The sequence below is a fragment of the Pleuronectes platessa genome, chromosome 2 (genome assembly GCF_947347685.1).
Source record: "Pleuronectes platessa chromosome 2, fPlePla1.1, whole genome shotgun sequence".
NCBI classification, from domain to species: domain Eukaryota; kingdom Metazoa; phylum Chordata; class Actinopteri; order Pleuronectiformes; family Pleuronectidae; genus Pleuronectes; species Pleuronectes platessa.
Genome location: NC_070627.1, coordinates 21,837,072 through 21,863,373, shown reverse-complemented (window position 1 = coordinate 21,863,373; position 26,302 = coordinate 21,837,072). Strand labels below are relative to the sequence as shown.

The 26,302-nt window shown below is 42.6% G+C and overlaps 1 protein-coding gene across 1 annotated transcript; it reads left to right on the top strand.

The window, feature by feature from the left end:
• Positions 1-208: 208 nt before the first annotated feature.
• tafa4b (TAFA chemokine like family member 4b) lies at positions 209-21,404 on the top strand. The gene is made up of 4 exons (XM_053441945.1): positions 209-329; positions 8,245-8,400; positions 17,626-17,750; positions 20,433-21,404. Exons 1-4 carry the CDS (start codon positions 215-217, stop codon positions 20,442-20,444), a joined length of 408 nt encoding a protein of 135 aa, XP_053297920.1. The 5' UTR covers positions 209-214; the 3' UTR covers positions 20,445-21,404.
• The last annotated feature ends 4,898 nt before the right edge of the window (positions 21,405-26,302 follow it).

The following is a 26,302-nucleotide window of genomic DNA, read 5'->3' as shown; positions in this document are numbered from 1 at the left end:
CCAGCTCGACTCTCACATTGTGTCTGCTTGTATGGAAGGCAATATTTTTTTGTCGGCTGTGCTGAGCTGAGCTGTGCTGTGCTGTGCTCTGTGTGTATGTGTGTGTCTGTTTTGGGTGGTGGGGTTGGTCTTGGTCCTAATCTCTTTTCTCGTCCCCCTTTGCTCTCCTCTATGCCCCCCTCTCTCTCCCCATCCGCTCTGTCTCTCTCTCAGGATGAAACTGTGGCGGAGGTCAGCTTGGCCTTTGCAGGTGGCCTTCCTCGTTGCCTTGGTGATGCTCAGTGTTGACCCGGTGTCTGCTGGCAACCGTAACCACCGGGGACCGACAGGTACACCAGGTCTCGCTCCGAACCCCCTCCCCTCCACCCTTCCCATGACCAAGAGAGGTTAATTACACTGTCACTGCAGAGGCACAACACATGTTCCTTGAGCCTGTCGCAGACTGAGCCATCCCCAACCTGGAGGGTGGCTCAGAGACCCACAGTGTGACTGAACGTGATCCAGATGAGACTTTGTTTTTGGCCCTGGATGCATAAGCACCCCCCCTCTGAATCCTCTAGCCCCAACGTATACAGATACATCGTAGAAGCTGTCAACAGATCAGTGTGGGTGTTGTCTGATCTGTGATCTGGTAACAGGAGGTCAGAGGTGATGCTGGGCTCATCTGTTCTGATTCTTTGTTTCCAAACAGGCCTAAGTGTCACGTAGAGGAGGCCACAGAGGCCCATGACTTCTAATCCTTAGGCTCATAATTGCATGTCTGAAATATGCAAAGCTGCAAGCCTCCCACCCTACACACACACACATAGTTACTACATGTATAACCCTAAGACCTACCTTACTAACCTTTAAACCTGTCTGCATTTTAACATTTAATGAGTTACGTTATTTGGACTTTTTGTTTGTCCCCATAATGTGACTGCATAAACAGACAACACGAGTAATACCTAGACGACATACACACTCTCACACACAGATACACACGCGCACACTTATATCTGTGATTTCCATTGGTGATGGAGACATGCCCCCCCCCCAACCCCCGAAAATGACCAGTAAAGTTTTCTTACAATCATATGTTAATAATTTATTGGGGCTGGCTACTGGGACAGTTGTGCTGAGTCACACAGGATCTCAAACTTAGATTTGTTGGCGACAAAGCTCCCAAGCCACCTCTTCCTTGAACCTAATTGTGACAATACCGTTAATTATCTCTCGGTTTCTTTGCTCTCTCTGCTCGTGTTCTGCAAGGTGACCTTTGCGTGCCATGGAAATGCTACCAGCGCCCAGTCTGCGCAGTGGGTGATGGTATTAGTTTCCCTTTTGAGGGAGAGGAGGCAGCGTGCTTACGGCAGGGACACTACTAATTGCAGGCCCTGTGTATTGTGAAGGTCAGTTTGGGTACCAGCCCCATCCTTGTTTCACTTGCGCTGTGGAACAAGGGGGCTCTCTCCCAAAACCGACTGGTGGGGGGTTTACTTTAATTAGTGTGAGTTGAAGACTTTGGCTGTTGACACACAAACAGCGGTTTGAGGCCAAAAAATAATTGCCGGTGCTTTACGATTGCTAGATAGTAGATTTGTTTTGTTTCCCACTTAAGTGTTGTTTTTCGGTGCAGGTCAGTGAGGCATTTGTTTGAGCCGTCCTCCTGGTGGTGTACCATCTGCTGCCACATGGTGGCTCTAGAGGTCAAAAAATGCTCAGCTTGAAATATCATGTTTAAAAAAAAGCTTAGTCTCATTTACTCAGTGTCATTTTCAGAGGCAATCTGTCATCCCAAAGAAATTCACCTAAAAAAATTATCTATAATGGGAATGGGCGGAATGAATGTCAACTAACCATTCAGACATGATAAGACTGACAGCTGTCACTTTAATTTAGTGTGAAAACATAGCATCTGCTTTTTTTTATTTTCAAGCAGGACTCTGAGGCGTATACATTTTTTTTTGAATGAGCTATCGAACATTTCCTCCACTCCGTGCTACAATGTTGCACAAATTATCTAAAAAACGGTTTATCCATCAATCCAACTTGCCATCTATATGACCCACAGATTCTGAGTACTGCATTTATTTTTTAAATTCGAAAAGTAATAATAAAACTAATTGTATATCTGGATTTGTAGCTTTTATAACCCCTAGCACTAGGGCTTTTAGGACAATAACAGGGAGATAATTAATATTCTCGCACACCTCGCAGCAGGTAAAAGCACAGACAGAGTGAACATCCAGGTCCATAACACTGGAACATCAAACACCATCAACTGATGCATTCATTCCTCTCTCAGCCATTTTCACAGCTGGTCCTCTCACTTAGATAAAACAAAGCTGGGTAGAAATGAAACCTATGGCAGAGAATGCAAATTAACACACCTATTGATTTTTCATCACTATTCATTTAGTCCTGCGCTGCGTTTTCATAACAAGAGACTATTCAAAAGCAGGTCACACAGTACATTGCATTACAGGAGGGGTCGATCTAACGCAACACAAATTTACAAATTCTGCACTTTGACCTTTCGTTTTGTTTATTATTGAAACAGGTAAAATAACTAAATGTGTTTTCATGGCTCTGCTTCTGAGCAAGTTTCCACTGAAATTCTCATGAGCTTCTCTTCTTTTTTTTGTGGAATGAAATGGGAGAATGAGACCAATCGGTCGGTTACTAATGTGTGGATATTACTCGATTTAACTTATTATTATTATTATTATTATTATTATTATTATTATTATTATTATTATTATTATTATTATTATTATTTGTATAGGGCCATTGCAGTGTGATTTGAAATTCGTACATTTTGTTTGGTTTCTTGACTTAATATACTTTTAATCACAGCAGACGTCTTATATACACTTCTCATTCAGTGTTTTTGCATTCACCTCGGCTCATGTTAAGAATCCATACCAGGATATTTCTGCATGAAAAGTGCTACTGCCAAGGCTTTTGTCATATTTATTCTTTAAATATAAGCATGCTTGTAAAGACATGTTACACAACACCTAAATGTATGTATGTCCACGCAGGCGTACTCGATTGCAGTCTGTTTTGATCTAAGTCTCCGTGAAAAACAACGGCTCTGACAAGGCGTCGGCGAGCAGGCTTTGCTTGGAATTCTTAGCACCTGAGTACTCGGTCGTACCAGCACCTCTTAATGGCCATTTGCATAAAGCTGGGTGATGCCTGACGTGGGCCTGTTAAGCCCTGATAATGTCTGCAGGATTGATGGGCTGTGGCGGACCTGGATAAGGAGGGCATTGTGCATCGGAGCAGGGGAAGGAAGGGCAATGAGTGATCGGTCTTAAAAAGGGAAAATTAATAAAGAAAATAGGTAAAAAATAAAGGTTAGAGTTTCAAAAGGTTTGGAGATTCCAGTGTGAATATGTTGCTTTATGTTAGAGAATATATGTTGGACGTCATTGTCACCTTGTCCCACGCAGCTGATCTTTCTAATTTTGCTGCCTTGAAATTTACCAGTGGGCTCCCGTCTTGGCCACCTCTGACAGATTCGCCAGATATCTGGTCTTTCAGAGCGGTGGACATGCTTGTCAGATATTGACGAGGGTAAGACACGGCCTTTTGATAAATTGCACAGTTGTTCCGGCTTGCCTGTGTCTGTCAGAATACATCAAACGCCTGGCTAACCCATCGGTTCAAGGTAACTAAGTTTGTTGGCTGCGTGGTTACTGTTGTCACACACACACACACACACACACACACACACACACACACACACACACACACACACACACACACACACACACACACACACACACACACACACACACACACACACACACACACACACACACACACACACACACACACACACACACACACACACACGACCCATACCTCCCTTTTGGCTGCCAGAGGAATAGAAGCGTTTAGCCATGCTTGAGAAGTCTTTTCATCTCGGCGTGTGCAGGGCTCTATTACACTGAGACGGCCATAACAGAATAGTTTAAAGGCAACACTGAGACATTAGATACACTGTTATTATGTGTGAATAGCTTTGGGGTGGCTGAGTGGGGGCTCAACACTAGTATCATTAGCAGATGAGGGGGGAGAGGCTGCAGCTCTCCGAACACGGGCTGTGGGAGGGAAAACCAAACAATTTCACTGAGTTCAGGCTCCAATCAGGATTTTTGGATTTGGAGTTGATAGATATTGATCTGACTTTATGATTTTTACCCCTCAAACAATGGACATCTTGAATAATTCACTTCTCAGTAACAGTCTGCTACAGAAAAAGTCATTAGGTGCTTATATTGCCAAATTCCTGTATTTCAGTATTGTTGCACTGAGCATGAAACATTTAACAAGTTTGTAAGATACACATACAACTTATTCTTTCCAGCATATCTGAAGACAGAACCAATGTTCAGTTAATATACTAACAGTATCCCAGACAAGCGTGTTTTTTGCAATAAAGACAAGAAAAGTGTAGTTTCGGGGCAGCATGGGTGGATGGTTTTGAATTGATTCCACCCACATAAGATAGTTTTTGACTGTAAACTCTGTATGACTCTTCACAACCTCTGTTTATCGATTAAATACCCTGGATGCTTAAGGTTATAAATCATAGATCCACATGATGTGTACTTTAGCTTAGGAAGTGTCTGCTCTTACAAACTAAAAATGTTATTTTATTACCTCTGCCAACGAGGATAAGCTTTTGTCTGTTTAAGGTAGTGAGTCAGTTAGTTAGTTCAGTAGTTAGCAGGACTACATACATACTACTGGATGGATTACCAGGATGAATGCATTATGGATCAGGGAAGAACTCATTCAATCATTTTGGTGCAAATCCAGGTTTTTAACACAGTGTCCACCATTCTCCAGGGGAATAATTCCGGATTCTTGATGAAAATGGAATCAGGCACATTTAAGGAACTGATATCTAGACTGTTGGGCCTGGGCAGAGATTTGCGCTCTACTTTATTTGGTCTTACTGTGTAAAATGCAATCGTTAGTTTTTAAGATATCTGGTGTAAACCTTATCCTGTTTTTCTTGTCTTACAAAAAGTCTGGGCGTTTTTGTACTATTGACACTTTTGTCTTTTTCAGGTTATATAAAAAATATGGGGATGATTTCTCAGGGAACAATTCACTTATCTTGATGAAAAATTCCGACTTATTCAGGGGACTGATATTTATGAGTGTGTGCAATTTGGTGCGTCTTGATGGAATGTGAAGGGTCTGCTGTGGGTCTGGCGTGAGGTATGAGCTCTGCTTAGTGCCAGTTATTTTTTAGAAATGATCTGAATATTTTCACCTATACCAATACGTTGATCATTTGTGTTGTAGGGTGAAACCTTGTCTCACTGCGAGAGAATGTCAGCTTTCCATTATTGAAGAAAAAAAAAGGTGTGAATGCCTTTGATATTGAGCGATAGTGTAACTAAAACCTATGTTACTGCTAACAGCGTGCTTTTATTGGAGACAGTTGAAAATATTTAATTAATTTATGTCTCACAGCTTTGTTTAATCTGTGGGATGTCTGAACTTTTCAGTTTTTTATACATCTTACAGAAGTGAGTTACTTCATATTCAAGAAATACAGCAAGAAGTACCTTATCTTACTTTATTAATCCTATTATTACAGTTAATGATATTTACAAGCCAACAAAACATCATCAATATGTTTCTACGTGCAGTTTGCTCTCTCATGAAGGCACACACACTCACACACGCGCACACACACACACACACACACACACACACACACACACACACACACACACACACGCACACACACTCACACACGCACACACACACACACACACACACACACACCTTTAGAGGCTTCAGCTCAGATGTGGGCAGTATATAGCGGAGACCTGTGAACCTTCTGACCTCATTACGCCAACGGGAGTTGAGCTGCTCTTTGTTCGTTCTGCCGCCTGTGACACCGCTTCTCCTCCTTCTGCATGACTCTGTCCGTCGCTCTCTCTTTCTCACTAACAAGCTGCCTGTTTCGGAGATAGGGGGCTTTTACCCAGGCACCAGTGAATTAATTTCAATAATGATAATGGGGGCTTGAGTCTGATTAAAACAAGGGCGATTTTATAGTACTTGAACTACACTTTCACTTTTTTCCCCATCAGAGATAAAAAAAAAGAAGAAATTTCTTATCTTGTTGGGATTGTTCTCGTCTATTCTAGATGTCTATCTGTAGATATAGGCTGTATGTGTTTGTGTGTGAGGGCAGGGGGTAGTGGGGGGTGTAATCTGGCAGCTGCTCCAGCCTCGGGAGAGCCTGAGACAGAGAAGTGAGGGAAATGAAAGTGGAGGGATGATGGCGGAGGGGCACCCTCAGAGAGCCAGGGATCATTGGTGGGGCTCTCTGGAGAAGAGAACAAACAAACTTTAAATCAGAAAGGATGAGAGGGGCCATGGCCTGAAGAAATGGAACCCATTGCAGAGTGTGAATGTGTGCTGTGTGTGTGTGTGTGTTTGCAGCAGTGAGTGTGTGTATGTGTGTGTGTGTGCACGTTTGTGTCTTGCCTGCAAAGCTCATTCAGCTGAGCATGAAAAGTTTTGGGGTCTGGGTAAAGTCACGTACATAAATGAAATCTGGGCTTATGATACAGTATAACCAAGGTTTTTCCAGGGCTGTAAAGAGGCTTATAGGTAGTAATGTCACCAGCAGGGTTTGCTGTGCCCAGCGACCGACGCTCCGGAGTGCACCACGAGCTTTGAGAGTGAAGATGAGGCGGCTGGAATCCGTTCAGAAGCCATAAGCACAGATTGTATTATCTAAACATTTTACCCAACATCTGTGGTGAAGGTGTTTTTCTTTAGGTGGCCACAAAAAACACTTCATCCTGAGAGATTCATGGGGTTAACATGCTTGAATAAAATGTGACATACCACTGCTACATACCATGAAGCTACTTATTACATGTGCAAATCCGTATTTATATTTTCGCACATGGAAATTGATGATCTGTTTTTTTAACAAGAGGCATTTCCCTCGGCGAGGTTAATCAAGTGAGACTTAACATACATGATTCCAATTAAAAGCTTATTATCTCAGTAACATCACACACGCACACATCAAGATGCATTTTGCAACCAGGTAGACAGCGTTGGGTTCAAACTTTAAGTCAAACATGACCTTCTGTCCCGTTACTGTCGGGTGTATGTCACCATAAAAACAGAGCAACTCCCCGGGGAAGTGTGGAGGTAATCAAGGGAGTTGAGACGCTGTTTGTGTGTTGGCGGTGTCGAAGAAAAACAGTTATCCTCGTGAAAAATATGACTTTCAGGAACACACATCCAAACCACAGATATTATTCGCAAGTGGGCCACTTCTGGCAGTGATGCGACACCTCTGGCCTTCTTGTGGCCTGGACAGAATGGGTGTGAGACTAAAGTGTACCAAATATCCCAAAACAAATGTGGGTCACTTTTGGCAAAAATGCGGTGCTCTCGGCATGGTGTATCCTGTCTGTGAAGCTAAATTGGTAAATGCGGAATATGGCCCAAATAGCACAAAACAAATTCGGGCCACCTTCGACACCTTTGGTTGACATGCAGTATTACTTTGGATTACCTATGGCCCAGGTCTGGCAGACAGGGGCGAACTGCCCAAGTGCCATATGTGGGCCGCATGTGGGCCTAATCTGGGCCAAATGATTTGACTATGTGGGAATGCAGAAGCCAACACACACAAACACAGACACCACAAATACATGACGAGAAGAGCAGACATATACGTACATGTGTAACGGTACATACACACACACACACGTGCACTTAATAGTGATGGGTTCTGGCAATGTTCTGTTAGTAGGTTGTTCCACCACATGACTTCCTCATAAAATATGCATGTCTGATAAAGTGGCTCAATATGTCTGAAATGAAACCAAAGAAATTGATTGTTTTTGTCAACATGTCTTTTGCCCCCCCCCCCCCCCCCCAGAGCAGCCTCTGTGATGTCGATAATGAGGGCACTGGGCTGAGAATAAAAGCAAAGTATCACTAAAGAGATTTTATTTATGAATCAAAGAGTATGAGGCTGGAAAGGGAGGATTCCATACAAAACAGAATCATTCAGCAGATTTGTGTGATTGTCAGAGAAGCGGTTGTATTTGATTGTTTTATTGCAGAACAACATTTGACTTAAACCACGTTTTTTGGCAACAACAAGCTCAAAATAGCAAAAAAAAATTACAGTCTATGAATTTCTATCAAATAATGCCCTTCTCCTCTCCTTTCTATGTCTCTCTCTCTCAGTCTCGTATCAGGTGAAGCAGGGGACGTGTGAAGTGGTGGCCGTCCATCGCTGCTGTAATAAGAACAAGATTGAGGAGCGCTCTCAAACTGTCAAGTGTTCCTGTTTCCCGGGGCAGGTTGCCGGCACCACCAGAACCAGACCTTCGTGTGTGGAAGGTAAAAATCTCTTCATGTCTGTGTTTGTGTAGATTCAAGAAAGTCCTAGTGTTGTATTAGCAGTCCCAAAATCCAGATCCTCTATATATGTTTTGTCTGGCTTGAAACTACTTTTTTTCAAAAGCTGAACACTGTTGGTTAATTTTATTTTGAAATACACCTTTTTTAATTTCTGTGAAGACAAAATGCTACAGCAGACAGAAGAAGAAACCTTCCCTACGTGATTTGATAGTGGAGCTTTGAGTCTCTGGTTTGACTGGTCATTAAATTGACCCTGAAGTAGCTGTAAAGATTCCACCCTGCATTAAAATATACTGTATGTTCAGTACGAACCCATTCAACACTTCATTAAAGCAACAGTACATGACACCTATACAGTCAGGGAAATATTCCAACACAGGACGTTTTCATGGCTGCACCATTAAGTCAAAGAGAAATATATGAGATGCCTCATGCATTATTTTATCACACTTTTCCCCACAACTCTGCTGCAGAGTCTGTAAAGTTCTGCCGCACCTATTTTATATTTGGAAACCTGGGGAACGTGAGCAGGATTTAAAACCAGGGTTTGTACGTATGGACAGTGCTCGGCTGCACAACATGTTTCCGCAAGGTTTGAACCAGACAGGGTCAAAGAGGCTGTAATTATTTGTTATACAGAGCATTTCACCTCGATCATTAGCAGATTCAGTTTGAGAGATAAATGAGGTAATTGCAGGTGAGACAGGAACGAATAAAATGCTGTGCTTTATGTAAATTGGCTTCCAGGCTGGAGGACAACACTCAACCCCTCACACAAACTAAACCTTTTAAATCTGATGGGAAAAGGACACACAGGGCGTATTTATCCCTCTATTAGAAAAGATGCACGATTAAGAAACAGATCCAGTTTGATAAATATTAAATTTAAGATACTGTCGTAACACACTTAGTATCGGCATTATCCATGATTTCTAACTTGCACTATGAAGTTGAGGTATTCTCCTGTGTATGGTTTATTGTAAAGTCAGTATTAATTATGTTTATGCTTTTTGTAATGGGGTTGTTTAGTGCGTGTACCTGGGATCTACCCGAACCGTATATCCGTGCCCTGCTAGTCTAGCATCCTGTGCTAACATAGATGAACCCCTGCCAAGAGTGTCTCCTTGCCTTCCTTATTCCCTGTGATCTATGAAAAGAGGAGCAAATATGCAACAGCTGTCAGCCCAGACAGGCTTGGCCTCAACTCTGGAAATTTAAACTGCAGTTTAAAAGGCCTGATTTTATTTGGGACAGCATTTCACTTCATATCTAGTCAGATCACTGCAGAACCCAACAGATGGTGAAAGAGAAAGTGTCTTCCTCTGATAACATTAATGGATAGAGACGTAAAATTGAGGTGATAACCCAATCACTACCCAGAAGGAGGTTTTGGGACAAATCATGATGTTGACTGAGCTGCCACGGTGACCGTGAGCACTGTTACCTCAAAGCAAGAAGCTGGTTCCTTGTTGGGGTCTCCGCTTGGCCAAGGTCTTTCTGTGTAGGAGCTTGTAAGTTCTCCCCGTGTCGGCATTGGTTTTCCCTGAGTACTCCGGCTTCCTCCCACAAGGACGTGCAGCTTATGGTTCGATTGACCATAGACATGGTTGTTTGTCTCTATATGATGGCTCCGCGACCTGTCCAGCTGGGATTGGGTCTAGCTTCCCCCGCTATCCTCTAAAGAATAAGCAGTACAGATAATGGATGGATGGATGTTGATCATAAATGAAGATTTGGTCGAGAAAAACTGAAGCAGATCATTCATTATCCATAGAATTCTGCCCACACACACAGCAGACACATAACATATAAATGTGTTTGTGCCCGCTAATGCATGCTGTGTATGTGTAATGATGGACAGATGAAAGCCACGGGTCGTTTTCATAGACCTGTGTTCCAGCCGTTTGTCCGCTCCGAGAGCTTCTGCCCAGCAAGAAACAAGCAGTGTCACTGACCCCTATCATCCACAGATGCTCCGCTGAGATCACCACCACACACACAGTGTGTCAGCCAGCCTGATCCAATCACACTGCATTAGCCCCCTACCAGAGTAAAATATATAGTTGTCTCATACGTGAGTGACGCCAGTGAATCTTCGAAGCAACACGGGTTATTCAAACTGTTAAGGTCAGCCGGGAGATGGAAGCTGATTCCACTCTCGTACCGACCTGAACCACTGATAAACCCGAGCAGGTGGAGGCTTTTTATGAGTTGTGTGGACACGAATGAAGTGAAGTATTTTTTTCAGACTTGGAACTTGACGTTTTAATTTTTCTTTTTTGAAATAAGGATGTTCTAGAAGACGTTAACTCACCCTAACAAGACTTCTATTTCCAGACAATTTTTGTAATATGTTAACAGAATGACTGGCGTATAATAAGACTGAGATGAAGAATAATAAAAAAAAAGCACATAGATATATACAAGATTAAGATTTTCTTTAGAATAATTTTCCAAAAAATTGTCTCACCATATCCCACATCAAACCTGCCTGTAAAGAAAATAACTGAAATGCCTCGCTGTTGCAAAAACTAGGCCTGCACATTTAATGAGGGTGTTAGACTAAGGAGATCATCATTATCACACCAAATAATGAGGTTGTGCATGTTTTGTATGTCATACAACTCTTGTTTGCCCAAAAGTCATTCATAGCTTGGTGTTGGTTTGAATACAGCAATCTTCCTCATGTCACAAAGAAACAAGCAAATCTCACGTTTGTCCGACTGTTCAGATCCACTGGGTTGCTATTCCTGCATGTGGCCAGTAGACGGTGCTTTTCCCATTCAAATGACTCAGTCACAGACACACCATGGAGTTCATTTCAACACTACTTTCCCCCAATAAACAAGCAGGGTTGTTGTTTAGTCTCTTTGATGAGTTCTTTTATGGGAACACTCACTAGATAATGATAAAACCAAGCAACCAGAGCAAAGATGATTGGCTTCTTAATGAAAACTGGGATAAGTAAGGAATCCTGCGAAACTTCTCTGCCAAAAGTGTGGCCCCTGATGCTTTGCTTTTGTTTGCTCACTTCAATGACTAAGTATCATCTGCTGAAAGAAAGAAAACAACAATGACGAGCATTAGTAAAACCAGTTCCCTTACCCAGACACACACGCATGCACGCACACACACACACACTCACACACACACTAGCTGTGAGGTTTTCTAATTTCCCATTCATATCCCACCTCCGAGTCGCACCCCCTCTCACTTCTAAATCCAGCGCTCAGCAGCACTTATCTCATGAGTCATGCTTGACCTCGGAGTTCACACTTACAAAGGATCTCACCCCATCCGACACTGTTTTACTCACACAGACACGTCTGCGGACACACATCCACTCACACGCCTCTCACCTTTGTCGGCTGGAGCGCTGATGGGAGAGAGAGAACCCCTCTCAGTAGCCGGCCCTTTGTAGAAAAGCTTCAGTGTAAATGGAGTTACATTATTGATGCCGGCGGAATGGTAGCAGGTCCCATTACTGGCTGCTGCACAGGGCCCATTACTGTCAGACTAACTTTTTCAAGTGAACTTCCTTGATTTTTTTGCTGCATTTATCATGAAAGCCATGTCTTTGTGGTTTTATTTTTCTATTATAATTATGGTGTTTGAGTGGATGAGGAGTTACTGCTGTAAACAAAGTGATTTCAAAAATCTAAATCTGAGAGTGAAGAGTTTTCGTTGGTAGAATTGATTACAGAGGTCATGAAGTTAAACTGTTTCTCTGCAGGAGCGATGCAGTGGGTCTATAGAGTTGTTTAAGTGTGTGTCCACTGTTTGGTTCCACTGTTGTGTTGTCAGGATAAATAAAATGTTTGTGTCTCAATTGAAGTTCTGCCAAGTTTGGTCAGTCTCACAGTGTTAGTTAGGAAAGTGTTGTGGTCTGTGTTAGTGTGCACCTCCAGGGAATGAATGTAAATCTCTACAACGCTCTAAAACAAACCCATCCTCTTGTAAAATGTGCAAGCTATTGCTTCTATGTGAACAAGGATGCAGATCATTAACTTGTATAATGTGTTTATGCAGTAATATGAAAGTATTCCTCATCAGGTAAAAGTTTGACTTTAAAACTTAAATAAAAAAACATCAACACTTTACAAAGGTGGAGGTGGGGATGAACGACCTTTTTTAAGGGCATCAAATTGGAAGCACATTATTATCAACACAAATTGTCAATGCATTAACCTGCAGGGAGCCGTTTAATACTGTAGCCCATACATGCAGAGCTAAATGAAGCACTTTATATGTGTACCGCTGTGTCATTTTACCTTTAACAATGAGTCACATCAAATGACCCTCTGTGCATTTATCTGCAGAGCAATTATTAATTACAAAGTGCAGGTACATTCAAATAAAAAAATAGTTTTTTTCATAAATGCAGTGGAGCAAAAGTACAAATTTGAACTTTACAAAAATGATTTAATATAGTCACAAATTGAGCAGAATACTTGGTATGTGCCTGCGATGCTACGGGTTCTAGTCATAAAAAAGGACTTTAAATCTTTCCACTGACACTACCACTAAAGTGTGTCCGGCAGTGGAGAGCACAGAGGCCTGATAAAAATGGTGGATGAGTGGATTTAGTTCAGTGTGAGATGTGCTCACAGACAAACTTGTTTCATTATCGGGCAAAGAAATCAAGTAGAGCGTGTCAGCACAGATAAGCCTGATGTTGTTTACTGTAATGTCTCCTCCATAATACATGCTTGTGTCATTCTGACAGTCTGTCTTTGTGAGTGTGTGTGTGTGTGCAAATGTTCACCATGTATAATCTCTTTCTGAACATTTTCCACTTGTTTTTTTTTCTCATTGTGTGTGTGAGTGTGTGTGTGTGTGTGTGTGTGTGTGTGTGATGCGGCAACATAAACTCAGTGTGTTAGTAAATCATTACAGAAAGAGATGGATGCCTCTCTCCAACTGCTCCTGCACTACAGGATCACTGAGTGGAACAGTTACAATGCCTGGCGGTATTCATACCTCTGGCTCCACCCCCAACTTCTTCTTTGTGTATGTGTGTGTGTGTGTGTGTGTGTGTGTGTGTGTGTGTGTATTTGTGTAAAGGTGCATCATATTCCCTTTAAATAGTAATGATCTGGGAGCAAGAGCACAGGACTGCTTGTGGCTGTGCTTTTACGCATGACACGTACAGTACAGTGGGGGACTGCATACATGTACACGCACACACACACACACACACACACTCACACACACACAAACACACACACGCCTGCAGATGAATAGACACACATGTGCAAAGTAAAGTAGACTTCCCGTTGCAGTTTGTGTTGGTTCATTGAGTGAGTTCAGGGATTGCCTTTGTAAAGAATTAATGGGCAAACACTCCTTCACACCTGAGTGCACATACTGTATTAGTGTCCCCGGCCTCACATCAAACAGGCTACATTTGAATGATACAATGGGATACGTATTCACTGAATCCGTTGTTTTTTTCATATCAAGGGTTCATCTATTATTCTCTATCATGTGACTCAACCGACTTTAGATGAAAGTAGGTTAGAGGTGAAGAAATCCCTTTTAACCTGGTAACTTTTCAGTTTAATGTCATTAAATCAATTTTCACCTCTCCCCTAAAAGTCACAGGCGCTAGATTAATGCAGTGTGAGTGTAAACGGTTGTATGGCGAACGATGGGGAACGGCGAGTGCCTCTGGGTGTGAATGTTGTTGTTTTTGCGGTCGGTGAAAATGTGAGAATTTCTTTCCAGTAAACACGATGTCACATATCAGTTGGGTTGTTTTTTCTGTGAAATACCTGCAGAGGTGGAAGTGGCATGCATTGATAAAGTGTTAATTGGTTGCTAACAAGGAATGGCATCCACAAGATTATTACAATAATTGAACATTGCGAACAACAACACTTGGATGTGGTGAGAGGAGTCTGAACTATGTGAAGTATGACTAAAAATGCAGATGAGGGGACCTGCAATTTCAACTTTGTCCACTTGATGTCAGAAACATTACAATGACAATGCAGGCGGCAGCGCAGGAAGGACCGAGCTACTGCCTGCAGCTTTGTTGGGATCGACGCTGATGTACGTGACATACTTGCTCGCACATACAAACAAATAAAAGCTGTAACCACAACTAGCATAAAGATGAGTGACACTTATCAGCTGTGTGTGTGTGTTTGTGTGTTTGAGATTGACATGTTGTGATGAGTGGGAGAAGAGACAGAGCTGTAGGCAGCCTCATAGCGTGAAACCTCAACAGACCTAATTTAGAGCACCGCAGAGACTGAGCCACAACTCAGGGAATAGCACAGCCCCAGTCCCTGGTGTTGCCTAATCACCTGCACCTTAAGCAAAGCTCTGTCTAGACATTTGCTCGCATCTGATCCCGTGCTGGAAATGTTAGAGGGGACTTAAAAGGGAGCCATTTTGAGTTGTAATGAGCTGATAGTTACTGTGATGAAATGCACGCCTGAGCTGTAACCCTTTTATAATTAGCATATGCAGCTTTTCTGAATATAAATACAGACTCTTAATGAGACTGATGCAATTAGAGGTAGACTCAGAGTTACCTTGTGTGTTATACACGTTTTACCTGGAGACAATGCATCGTCTTTCTATTCTGAGAACTTGCCAATGGTACAGTTTCACATTTACTATTGTTGTAGTAAAGATGTCACAGGAAAGATTTAGCAGGGAGAGTGTTTGTTTCGATCATTTCAATCAACCAAGCTAATAATACTAGTCAAGTATTTTTTGGCACAACTTATGTCGACCATTGTGACGTAAATGTAAATAGTAAATGGTCTATATATATAATGTGCTCTTCTACCTTTTCCATTCACCCACTCAGAAACACATTCATACAGTGCATCTACTTATCACACATCACTCACACACAGCTGTCAGGGGGAATTTAGGGTTCATAGTCTTGCACAAGAATCCTTCAGCATCACCCTGAGTGGAATTCAGATGTTACATATTCAGAAGCAAGCTTGCAAAACCAGATTTTACAGGCCATCTAATAGCTGTAATTGAAGGTCTCACAGTAGTTTTGCTAGAACCCAGCACACAGGCTCTGCGCATCTACAACAGTGTATGGAAAAACGTGGTCCCTTAGGGGATGATCTCACTGCTAACTACTCCACGCACAGTAAGTACCGCTGTAATCTTTTTATCATCGATCTGTTGAGACCCGTCTCTGAGATCACAGGACATCACAGGTCGCATATGGGGCCCCTCTTCATTCTCTGAAGTAACAGGCAGTTGCTTGTGTGTCACACCCGTCCCGCCCTCCTTGTATAGCATGAGATAAGCTGCAGGGAAAGCTAACTCCATAATAGCACTCACAGGCCATGCCCATTAGCTCTAAATAACACTCTCACAGAGCAAAGCACCGTTGTCGACACCGTAATGGCCACATTAACGAGCATTACACAGCCATTGGTTTTTAGAACCGCTTACTACCACTGAGCTCATGCATCATAACAGTGTGTTCAACATTACGCCTTCTGATGGCTGTGAGAGTTTTTTCTCTTTTCTTTTGTGGTGACCAATTTGGCATCGGCTTCCCTCTTCTCCTTACATGCCTTCCTCTTCCAGTCCTTGAATATGTGCTGCCTATTTTCCACATTGCCTGAGTTCTTTAGCCTCCGTCTCTCTGTTCTCGTTGTTTAATCTGCTTCTCTCTCTGTTGGACTCGGTCATCCTCAAACGGCCTCCTTCTTCCTCCGCCCCTTCTTTCTCTGCATCTCTTAGTTCCCTTCGCTGCTCATTTCCTCAATACAAAGATGTTTTCTTGGTGAGCACCTATTATTTAGACTTGTCTTCCTCCCTCTTTTTCTCTCTCAGTCACAGCGTTGTCTTCTTACAAGTTACTTGAGAGGATTTGTCCGTGTTCGTTTTGCATAATGCATTTGAAAGCCCATTTTCCTGCCAATACCACCTTGTCTGCGTCCTTTGTTGGAAACAATAGTCACAAGAGATCACAGTTTCTATGTCTGTCAGAGGGTGGAGAACTGGGTGCAGTCTTATATCCCGCCCCAGATAGGAGAATGGATGGATGATAAGTTTGGAAAGAGGGACCAGAGTTATTCTCAGCCATCAGCCTGTCTTCGGTCGTGACAGTGGGTCAGATGATCTGGGAGATTTGAGTGTCAGCTGCTCTGGTTTTAACACCAGATTATGTGTAGATCAAGTTCAGAAGCTTGTGCTTATCCATTTTTCACACCAAAATACATAGAAAATTTTCACTGTATTATTTTTTTATACATTTATGGATAAGGCCAATAATATATATAAATAGTTTTTGAAGTAAGAATATCACCCATCTCCACAATTGCAAAAACATGCCTATATTATATTATACTAAAGGACTAGTAACACTACAGTGACTTATTCGAAAATCTCTGTCTTTCTTTGCAGCATTACATGATGGCCACATTTGATTGGCTACATTGAGGAAAGTTAAAGACTTTTATTAGTTATCACCGCCTCGGCTTTAGAGTGAATATCTGTGTCAAATTTCCCCCGTTTCTTCTGCTTTTATTTTTCTCCCTCTTGCGAACGCCAGGCCTTTTCCACACAGGGTTTAAGATGGGGGATTACATTAATCTGATTATAATGAAAAAAACAGGTAACTGCTTCTGCTTTTTTAGCTCCTGTGAAAATCACAGTAATCATATTACAGATGAAAACACACACACACAAATGCTCAGAGATATTGGAGGATTGAACAGAAGCAAAGTGTTTTGTTACAAGCGCTCTCCATGGTGCTGATCCTGCAGCAGTCCCAGCTGTAGGATCAGCACCACTGACAGCACTTGTTACATTATCAGTGTCAAAAATGGTATTAAAGCTTCTTTGTCCATTCTGAAATAATTGTTTTTGTTGTGTTGCTGTGTGTACGGTAAAATACACAACCCTTTGGCGGTGTGGTGGTTAGCACTTTCACGAGCAAGAAGGATCCCGGTTCGAATCCCAGCTGGATCTCCCATGGTCTAAAGACATGCAGATTGGGATTTGTGTAATATTTGTAAATGTGAATAGTTGTCTGTCTCTGTATTTGGGCCCTGCAAGTCCTCATTGACCCTCAGACATACGGTAGAGATAACGGATCGATGATTAGATGAGTAGATAACAAGAACATGTGTGTTATACCCCTGTCCAAGGTTTTTGTCATTATTCACAGCTTGTCATCATTTCAGCCGCTGTCTTGCTCTTCCTTTTCTCTAGCCTCTATTGTAGTCCAGAAGTGGTGGTGCCAGATGCATCCGTGTATGGATGGGGAGGAGTGTAAGGTCCTGCCTGACCTGACTGGCTGGTCCTGCAGCACTGGCAACAAAGTCAAAACCACCAAGGTGAGATGAGTAACTGTCTTTGTTTGTCTCTTCCAACAAGTTCAAATGAATTCAATTTGCCAAAGCGGACAATACATTATCTCGTTACACTTTACATAATAAGATCTAGATGTTACAAAACTATACAGAAACCCAAAAGTTCCCACAACAAGCAAGTATTTGGCAACTATGGAGAGAAATAAATCGCAGAACCAGACTCAAAGTTACATTACATTACATTTCATTTAGCTGACGCTTTTATCCAAAGCGACTTACAATAAGTGCTTTCAACCATGAGGGTACGAACCCAGAACAACAAGAATCAAGAAAGTACAATTTCTTCAAAAAAGCGAAACTAAAATGTGCTATAATTAAGTGCAATTTAAGTGCTACTAAATTGTTAGGTTTAAAAATCTTACTCGACCGTTGGGGGTCAGCGAGAAAAAATATAGAGAGGGGAGAGGTGAAGAGGGGAGAGAAGAGTGAGTAAGGGGGAGAAAGAGGAGACCAGGAACAGTTTTGTAACCATCATATCGGCACTCTGTCAGACTGTATGTTACAATGAAAATGATAATAGTGATATTTATAGATATAATGATATTATTAGTTATAGTAGCACAGGGTCCTACTACTACTACTACCAATAACAATAGTAATAATAATAATATGAATGCCTAACTCTTTGCACCCCTGTCTCCATTGTCTATCAAATAGATTTGTGTGGAAACTTTCTGCATTTCCCCACACACATGCTGCTATTTTCTTTACATTTGCATGTGCTGTCACCTACATTAATATCGAGCCAAACACAATTATGGCATTGGCTTTGATCCCTTCTCATTTGTATGTAACAACAAACCACGTAACCTTATCAGTGCGCACATAAAGAACTTCCCCTGAGGAAGACTTGATGTCTGATAAACATATAAATAAATGTTGAACATTTGTTGTAGTTGGAATTGACCTCTTGATCTTTATTGAACTGATTAAGTTTTCTGTAAAACAACTTGCCTCAATTAGTGTCTCGCAAACAAGCTTTCAACCCCATTATCCATATTGCTGTTTTTAATAGTGTATTTAAGAAGACAAATCATGTAACTAAACTCAACAAAAGGTGCTTCAGGTCAAAAAATAGTATTATATAATTCAAGTAATTTAAAATATCTGGCAACATTACATACAAAATACAAAGCTTGTAAACAAGGAGCCCCCTCAAGTGAGCCCTGCTTGTTAACCTGCTGTTACAGTGTCTATTCAGACAAGAGAGAAAAAAACCAGGGATGTCGAAAACACAACACCCCTGTTCACTCTGTAGCCAACACATCCACCGCGTGATGCCATGTAAACTGACACTATTCAGATGAGATGAATTGATTTAAATGAGGGTCCTTCATGGCCCTTTGTAAACTGTTGAGGTGTGAAAGTTAATTTGCGGCACTGACATCCAGGCTGTGTGTGAGTGTATAGAGAGTGTGCTGTGGGACGGAGCAGGTGCAGTTTATTTACAGGTGAAATATACGAAGAGAAACAGTTGTGAGGGAAGCGGCGCCGGCGCAATAAGAGTAATTGCTCGAGAGATGGCATAACAGCACAACATCTGGTGCATTCATTAGAATGCATTATGGCTGGGGCCTTCCACAGAGGCTCTACAATTAAGAGTCATAATTAAATTGGTGAGTGAGATAGACTGAGGAACAGAGGCACTGCTGGGCTCCATCACAGGCTGTGGAATTAATGACCCTGGGCCTAACACCAACTCTGGGACTGATAGGTGCAATTATCCTCATTCTGTCACATGTTGCCATTTCTTTTTACCCCCCCCTTGTTTTGTTTCTCTCAAACCTTCTGACTGGTCGATCAGCTGAGAGAGGGACGAGGATCCAATGGCTGACTGCATCAGTGGACATTAATTGTGCATTTGCAAGGTGCTTTGGGACCGGCGAGCGGTTACTTGGAGACCTGGTGGCAGATGTCACTGAAGATAGTTGCAATGAGACTTTGATTCCCTGGCAACTGCTCGCACAGCTCCGCTCGCTCGCTTTTCTCTGTGTCCCTCTTTATCCTGCGTCTCCCTTTCTACCCATGGCCTCCTTTCACCACCTCAGTGTCTCATTCACCACAATGATTTGTATCTGTCCGGCTGGATTTCACTCCCACACAGCGTAGGTGGGCTGTAGAAAGATGCATACATCAGCTGACTGAGGCACATGGATACTGTTTAACGAGGAACAGCAAAGACAATGCACCATTAGATACATGTTGTCACTTGTCCCATTTTAAATCGGCTTCAGGGACTAGAGCTGGAGCCAGGATTTCTTGATATATGAGGATATTTGAAATGCACATGGGAGGGTTTGTGTTGATGAAAAACAAGCTCTTTACTTCTCCAATTATACGTCTTCAACTTCCTGCCCGAGTGTAAGCAAACCCTATTAGCTTCAAGACATGTGAAATTCAGCGTTAGCAGGTCTGTTTCCCGAAATCAGTCAGCCAGACAGAATGCAAAGACAAAAGGTTTTTAATCCAATAAAACCAGAAAAAGAGGAAACCTGTTTATGTTGATGTGGAATATTCGCCCAGTGACCCCTGATTGGCTCTTTCAAATGAAAACATTAGTTTTGCGAGTGGGAAGAGGGGCACAGAGTCGCTCCATATAATTACATGGTTCACTCTTAACTTTGGTATTGTTTTTTTCTTTTCCAGGTCACACGATAGCAAGAGAGCCGCTGAGCCATGAGGAAACCTGAAACTCTCCATGTGGAAAGGATGACTCACACATTTTTACTGTACGATGGGGAGGAATATCAAGGAAAGGACCGCTGTCAGGCCATCCATCACAAAACAATGGGATAAAATATACTCATCACAAACTATGTACTCTTGGCTACATGGAGCCGCACATATGGCATATACAACATGCTGTTTAAGACCAATGGACTACAATCATGGACATCCAGGGTACAAGTGGATACAGATGGACTCTTATTTTCCAGTAAAGGACAATGTGTGGATTGATCACAAACTGGTCGATTTTAGACACAGATTAAGTATTTCAAAGTATATATTTCAACAAAGCATATGTGGACGAGTGTGAGATGTGAGCTAAAAGCTTAGAGTGCTGCTGAATGCCGTCCAGACCTGTCTCAATACGTAGAGCTTATACCGGAGACAGCGCAGATGATTTGGCAGAAATGAAAGCGATAGCAGCTCATAACTAGCAAATAGCAAATAGGCGTGGAATTGCTCTTGTGGGTCGAGTCACCACCATGAAGACTGTTTTGCAGAAGTCATTTTGCAGTTCTCATTAGGAATTGCAGGGTAGGATCATAACAACATATTAAAAATTCATGTAAGATATTTGCACTAGTTGAGACCGTTTGGGAATGTTTTGTTTTTCTAGATTCCTCCCATCTTTTGCTGTGGATGTCACATGAAATTGAAGGTGAGCATTTTGTAAAACATCAGACGCTTGAAGTAGATAAATATATACAAATATATAGACATCACGCCCCATTTTTTCTGAGTAGTTATTGGTTAAAAATGGCTCTGATGACTGAGCCTCACTTACATGCAGCCTGATACAATATGAACTAGAGGAGTGTGATTCATCCATCTCATTTTTGCCCAGAAACCTTTTCCAACTCAGCCTTCAAACGTATATATATCTTTCATCTATTATATTCACTGTGTGACATCTCTTATGTTAGCTGTTAAAAGGAGGCCCATAAAATGTTCCAACAAGGAGGACGAGTTGTCTTTATGATGTTTTTCACTTTAATGGAAATGTTTTCTCCTTTCTCTTTCTCGGCGCTCAGTCTCTTAATCTTTCGAGGCACTGTAAATACAAAGCGTTTGTATGGACAGGGTCTTTTTGCACCGCCTTTATTAGGAGTGGTGAGTTTCTGTACGCACACTGCCCATTGATTGCCCACAGAATCGCCCTCCACATCGATGCTCCGGTGAGATATACTGAAATAATTGCCACAGATAATGGCAGTTCAACCCTTTGCAGGCATATTTTCTTTCCCTACAGGGCTGGATCATTACTGCACTGAGTACAATAGCATAGAGCCCAATACAACCAGCCTCAATCTTTCAATTATGTCGGTCCATTCTCCCTCTCACACTCCCCCTCTCTTTGAGTCTCTCTGGGCCTTCTCTCGTCTCCGCACCACTGCATATGGTGCAAGACAGGGGACATTTAAAATAGTTCTCACACACTGTTCCTCATAGCAAATCTTTATTTCTCTGATGTCTGTACTCATGTGCAGCTTTTTGCTCTTATTCTTTCCAGAAATCCAAGTGCGAGTCTTTCCCAAACTGTCTGTGTCTGCCTCTCTGATATGTGAATGTGTTGGGTCAGTGTGCCCAGGGGTTAGCCCGCCGGGGGCCGCTCCTCTGCGAATGAGAGCCTCTGCTTTCAGACATTCTGCTCTGTGAGCTATGATAAATCTGTGGGCCGCTGCTTCTCCAGCTCCATCTCTGAGCCGGAGGGAGCTGGGGGACAGCAGGGCTACCAGTAGCAGGCAGCTCCGCGCTCTCATTACTGAGAGGCCTGGATAGCACTGGGCTCCTCTCGGGACCACTGACATGGAATATTTTTAGGCCTACGGTGCAGCACTGCAGTCGGGCCAGTCACACCACAATGCCCTCTTTGCCAACAGCAGTGTCTCAGCCACAATGATTCATTTAGAGTAGAGCTACGACGACATTCTGCAGCGATTTGCACATAAACTAATACACCTGCAGTCACATGAACATGCCGCTTAAAGGTGAAAAGCCATAATTACAGCCAATATGTCCCCCTTCATATGAGCCCACCGCCTTTGCTCCCTCTGCCCCTACATGGTTCTCTGCAACGGAATCGATAGTTGAGGACAATTTGCGCCGCGCTGCTCCCTGGTGGCTGGGGTTTGACGCTGCAGCTCAATCTTCCGTTTCAGGCCCATTTCAGCCGTGCTTAGACCTCCCGGGGACTGATTCACAGCTCATTTCACGCCAAGACTATTTAACAAGAAAATCTGCAAACTGCACCGTACATACATTCACAACTGCTGTGCAGGCTGGCCGGCGCTGCTCTGCCTTTGCCAATTTATGAGAACGAAGACAACCGAGCCTCAAGGTATCTTGGAGGCTTTTCACATTAGCATATTCACCTTTAATGAGACACAGACACCTAGCATGCAAATTTAACAGACTTCAGTGCCTATCCACGGGACTACAGTCAGCTTTTTGCATAAAAAAAACCCTCAGACCAGCTCTCGACAGCCTTGGTACCAGCTGATTAAAAAAATTCAGCGTATGAAGTGTTTACAGACAGTGTGAAAATTATCTAGTTTTTTGAACTGCAAGGGGCTGTGTCTGTTGTGTGTCAGCAGGGGTCTAACCTCCCAAATGTCCCATGGAGACTGGATGCTTTTATCTTCACAGGTTAAAGCAACTGTTGGGACCCAGAGGGAGGACACACCGAAGCAAACAAACAGCATGGAGGAAATAACTGCAGAATAACATGCTAATGAGAGAGGATAGGTTGTTGAGGACGAGTGGAAAACAGGAAATGATAAGCTATTCCTGAAAAGAAAGAAAATAAACATATAAAGAGGTATAGCTGTAGTGTTTGAGAGAGGCGGAGTGTGTGAAGAGTATTTTAAGTATGACTTTGTTTATACACTAAGCCTGGATGGCTCCCGAGAGGCCACTTGAGTTTTCAAACCAAGCGGCTCCAATAGTCCCTCATCACACTTGTCAGCAATTCACACAGTCAGTACCTAGAGAGGGAGAAATAAGGGGATGAAGCACCGTTGTCTCTGCTTATGCATCATCTTTCGTCAAGTCCAATTTGTATTAGCCTCTAGCCATATTCAGGAAATATGGGTTCAGGATTCATGTTCAGTAAGAATGGTAATCTTCAGATGAAGTGAGTGTGTCAGAGGCAGAGAGTTGTGTGACAACTTGAGTCGGCTCGAGGGAAAGAGAGAGCTTTGCCTTTGTGCAGGAAACAGGTTCCAGCTCTCTGAATCTGACACTGATTTAATAGAAGTCAGAGGGAGATTAGCTGATGAAGACGATCTGATCAGCGTTATCAGTGTCGGACGCCATCCGCTGGTCCTGTCATTGTCATTTCAAAGGGAACAAATGTTTCCCTCAGGAGGTCAAATCTTTTTTAGCTCAATCATTTTGACACATGATTATTGAAATGTGCTCAGATGTCTGTACAAAAGCTCTCCAAATTACATTATTCAAACTCGATTTTATTGTTTTCAGGCCTTTTATCATCATTCAGCTCACTCGAGAACGCAACCCAGCCAGTGCCCTTCATTCAGTATTCTGGTGAGGCGCATTCGAATTGTGCAACACGATCACATGCTTTTATTGGCGACCACAGCTGATTAGCCTCCAGGTGATGGTATTGGGATTAATTGCATTAGCTCCACTCTCTTACCCAGCGTGGTGTATTTGACAAAAACACCACAACACAGCCCATTAAAATTCAATGAAACCAAGCAACAAAAAAAACAGCAAACAATCAAAAGTGTCTTTAATAATCATTTTGCAGCAGGCCTGCAACAGCCCGATATTGACGGTGGAGTGAACGGGGGATTCATTAACATCCCCTCCCTCGCTGCCTCCTCTCGCTGAGCCGTTCCTTGCTGCGTCGTCAAACTCACTTATCTCTCTGAAGCAATTAGCCACTGGAGGCTCCATTGACCTGAGTCTTTGTCAGACGAGTGGGTTACATTAGCATGGCCGTAGCCTGGCAGTCTTGGCAGCGCATGTGTTGGTGCCAATGTGAGCGGCACTGATAAAGCAGGGCCCTGTGGTGTGCACGCATACACATGTGTGGGTCTGTTTTTGGGGAGGATACAGGAGCTACATACGTGCATATTAACCGGCTTCACCCATTGTGCCACTGTTGAGCACCTATAGGCTATTGACTTTATGTATGTGCTGTTGTGCTGCTTGTGCAAAGAGGGTGAGAAAATCAGCTGATGTAAGCAATTCACATCTGTGTGTAAATTTCATTGTGCCGGCCTTTATGCTTTACAATAGAAAATCAAGATCTGAATTCACAGTCACACTGATAATATTCACAACAGCTATCAGACACCAGCAGCATACATTTCAATACACATTATCTCCATTTATTAGATGGTATGTGGTGCAGGCGTGCGACAGAGGTGACAGATTTAATTTCACCTCCTGAGGCTCTAAGACTACACACACATTATGATGAGCTGCAGTGCTTGCAGGCGCAGAGATTTGCTTACCGTCACTGCTGAGCATATAGGGACCATAATGTGGAGCATGACCTGTGTCTTACTCGTATGGAATGGTAACTGTGCTATACAAAGACTGTTTCTAATTTGAAGAAATTGCATTTACTTACCTGTCACACTGTGTTACTGCCAGCCACATGGCAAGCTTCGTGACAAGCCCAACAACAAAGGGAATTTCCCTGTCAGACAAACAGCCCACATTCATGCTTAGCGGAGAAACAGCCTCCTAGTAAGTGTTTTTTTTTTTTACGCAAATGACAACAACAGCTAAGTGTGGATGCATTATTCATAATTAATTATCCAAATGTGCCTCTCCTTCCTTATTTACCAAATGAATGGTTTGTTTTGCTGAGAAATGTCTTCTGTCTGCTGAGTTGGGGGGAGAAACAGCATCCTCATAAATTTCCCTGGCAGGTGAGGAACGGAGAGAGTGATGAGACAAAACAAGGGAGGATGAAACGGACTAAAACCATTAGTTCCACTGCTTTTGTTGCTCACTGCTATACGACTTTGAAACCAGCACAGACAGGGACTCCACAACTTGTATGATGTTGCGCCACTTGTAGCAAAATTGAGCGTCAAACTCCTGCCCCACCTGCTGGCTAACCTATAGCATTTGAAAGGAAGCTGAGTGGAAATAAGCTTCTTCAAAGGAGAATTCAGGTAATTTCCCACCTGGGCCCTATTTTTGTTCATCAGTAAATGAATGGTACTTACAAAAACGTTGATAGATTGCCTCCTCCAGCCAGGACAGGATAGCTGTGGTTCACAGACATTGTCACACATCAGAAAAAAAGTCAGCCATTACAGTTTCTCTCAGAGAAATAGAACCTGCTCTCTTCACCTCCGTCTCACTCAAGTTTCCAGCTCCGTCCTCTTGCCACAGCTCAAGTCTCACGAGACCTGAGAGAGAGACTCTGAGCAGAGACCCAGAACTATTTGAGGCTTTTTTTGGTGAAAAAAATTAACTTTTAGTCGACATCGCAGTTGCCCCATAAGATTTCATTGGAGCCACTGCTGTCGTGACTCAGATGCCGGCTGAGATGATATAGTGAAATAAATCAAAAAAACTTGAGCCCAATCACAGGAAGCACAGCAACCACATTCAGACCTAACACGAGACCACTACTTGGGGCTGCTCTGGTAAAATTACCCTAATTCAAAATCACTCTGCTACTCGTACTCACATAGCTTGCTCAACACCCTATAATGTTAGTTGGTTGTTTGTAGATATCACAGCAAAGGTAATAAAAGGTGATGCATGATATACTCAAAACCAAGATGGAGTAATTTTAT

Bases quoted from the DNA above. Each gene is read 5' to 3' on its own strand.
- tafa4b (XM_053441945.1), top strand. From the start codon at position 215: ATGAAACTGTGGCGGAGGTCAGCTTGGCCTTTGCAGGTGGCCTTCCTC. The intron at 330-8,244 runs GTACACCAGGTC...TCTCTCTCTCAG, and splicing joins TAACCACCGGGGACCGACAG to TCTCGTATCAGGTGAAGCAG. The intron at 8,401-17,625 runs GTAAAAATCTCT...CCTTTTCTCTAG, and splicing joins CAGACCTTCGTGTGTGGAAG to CCTCTATTGTAGTCCAGAAG.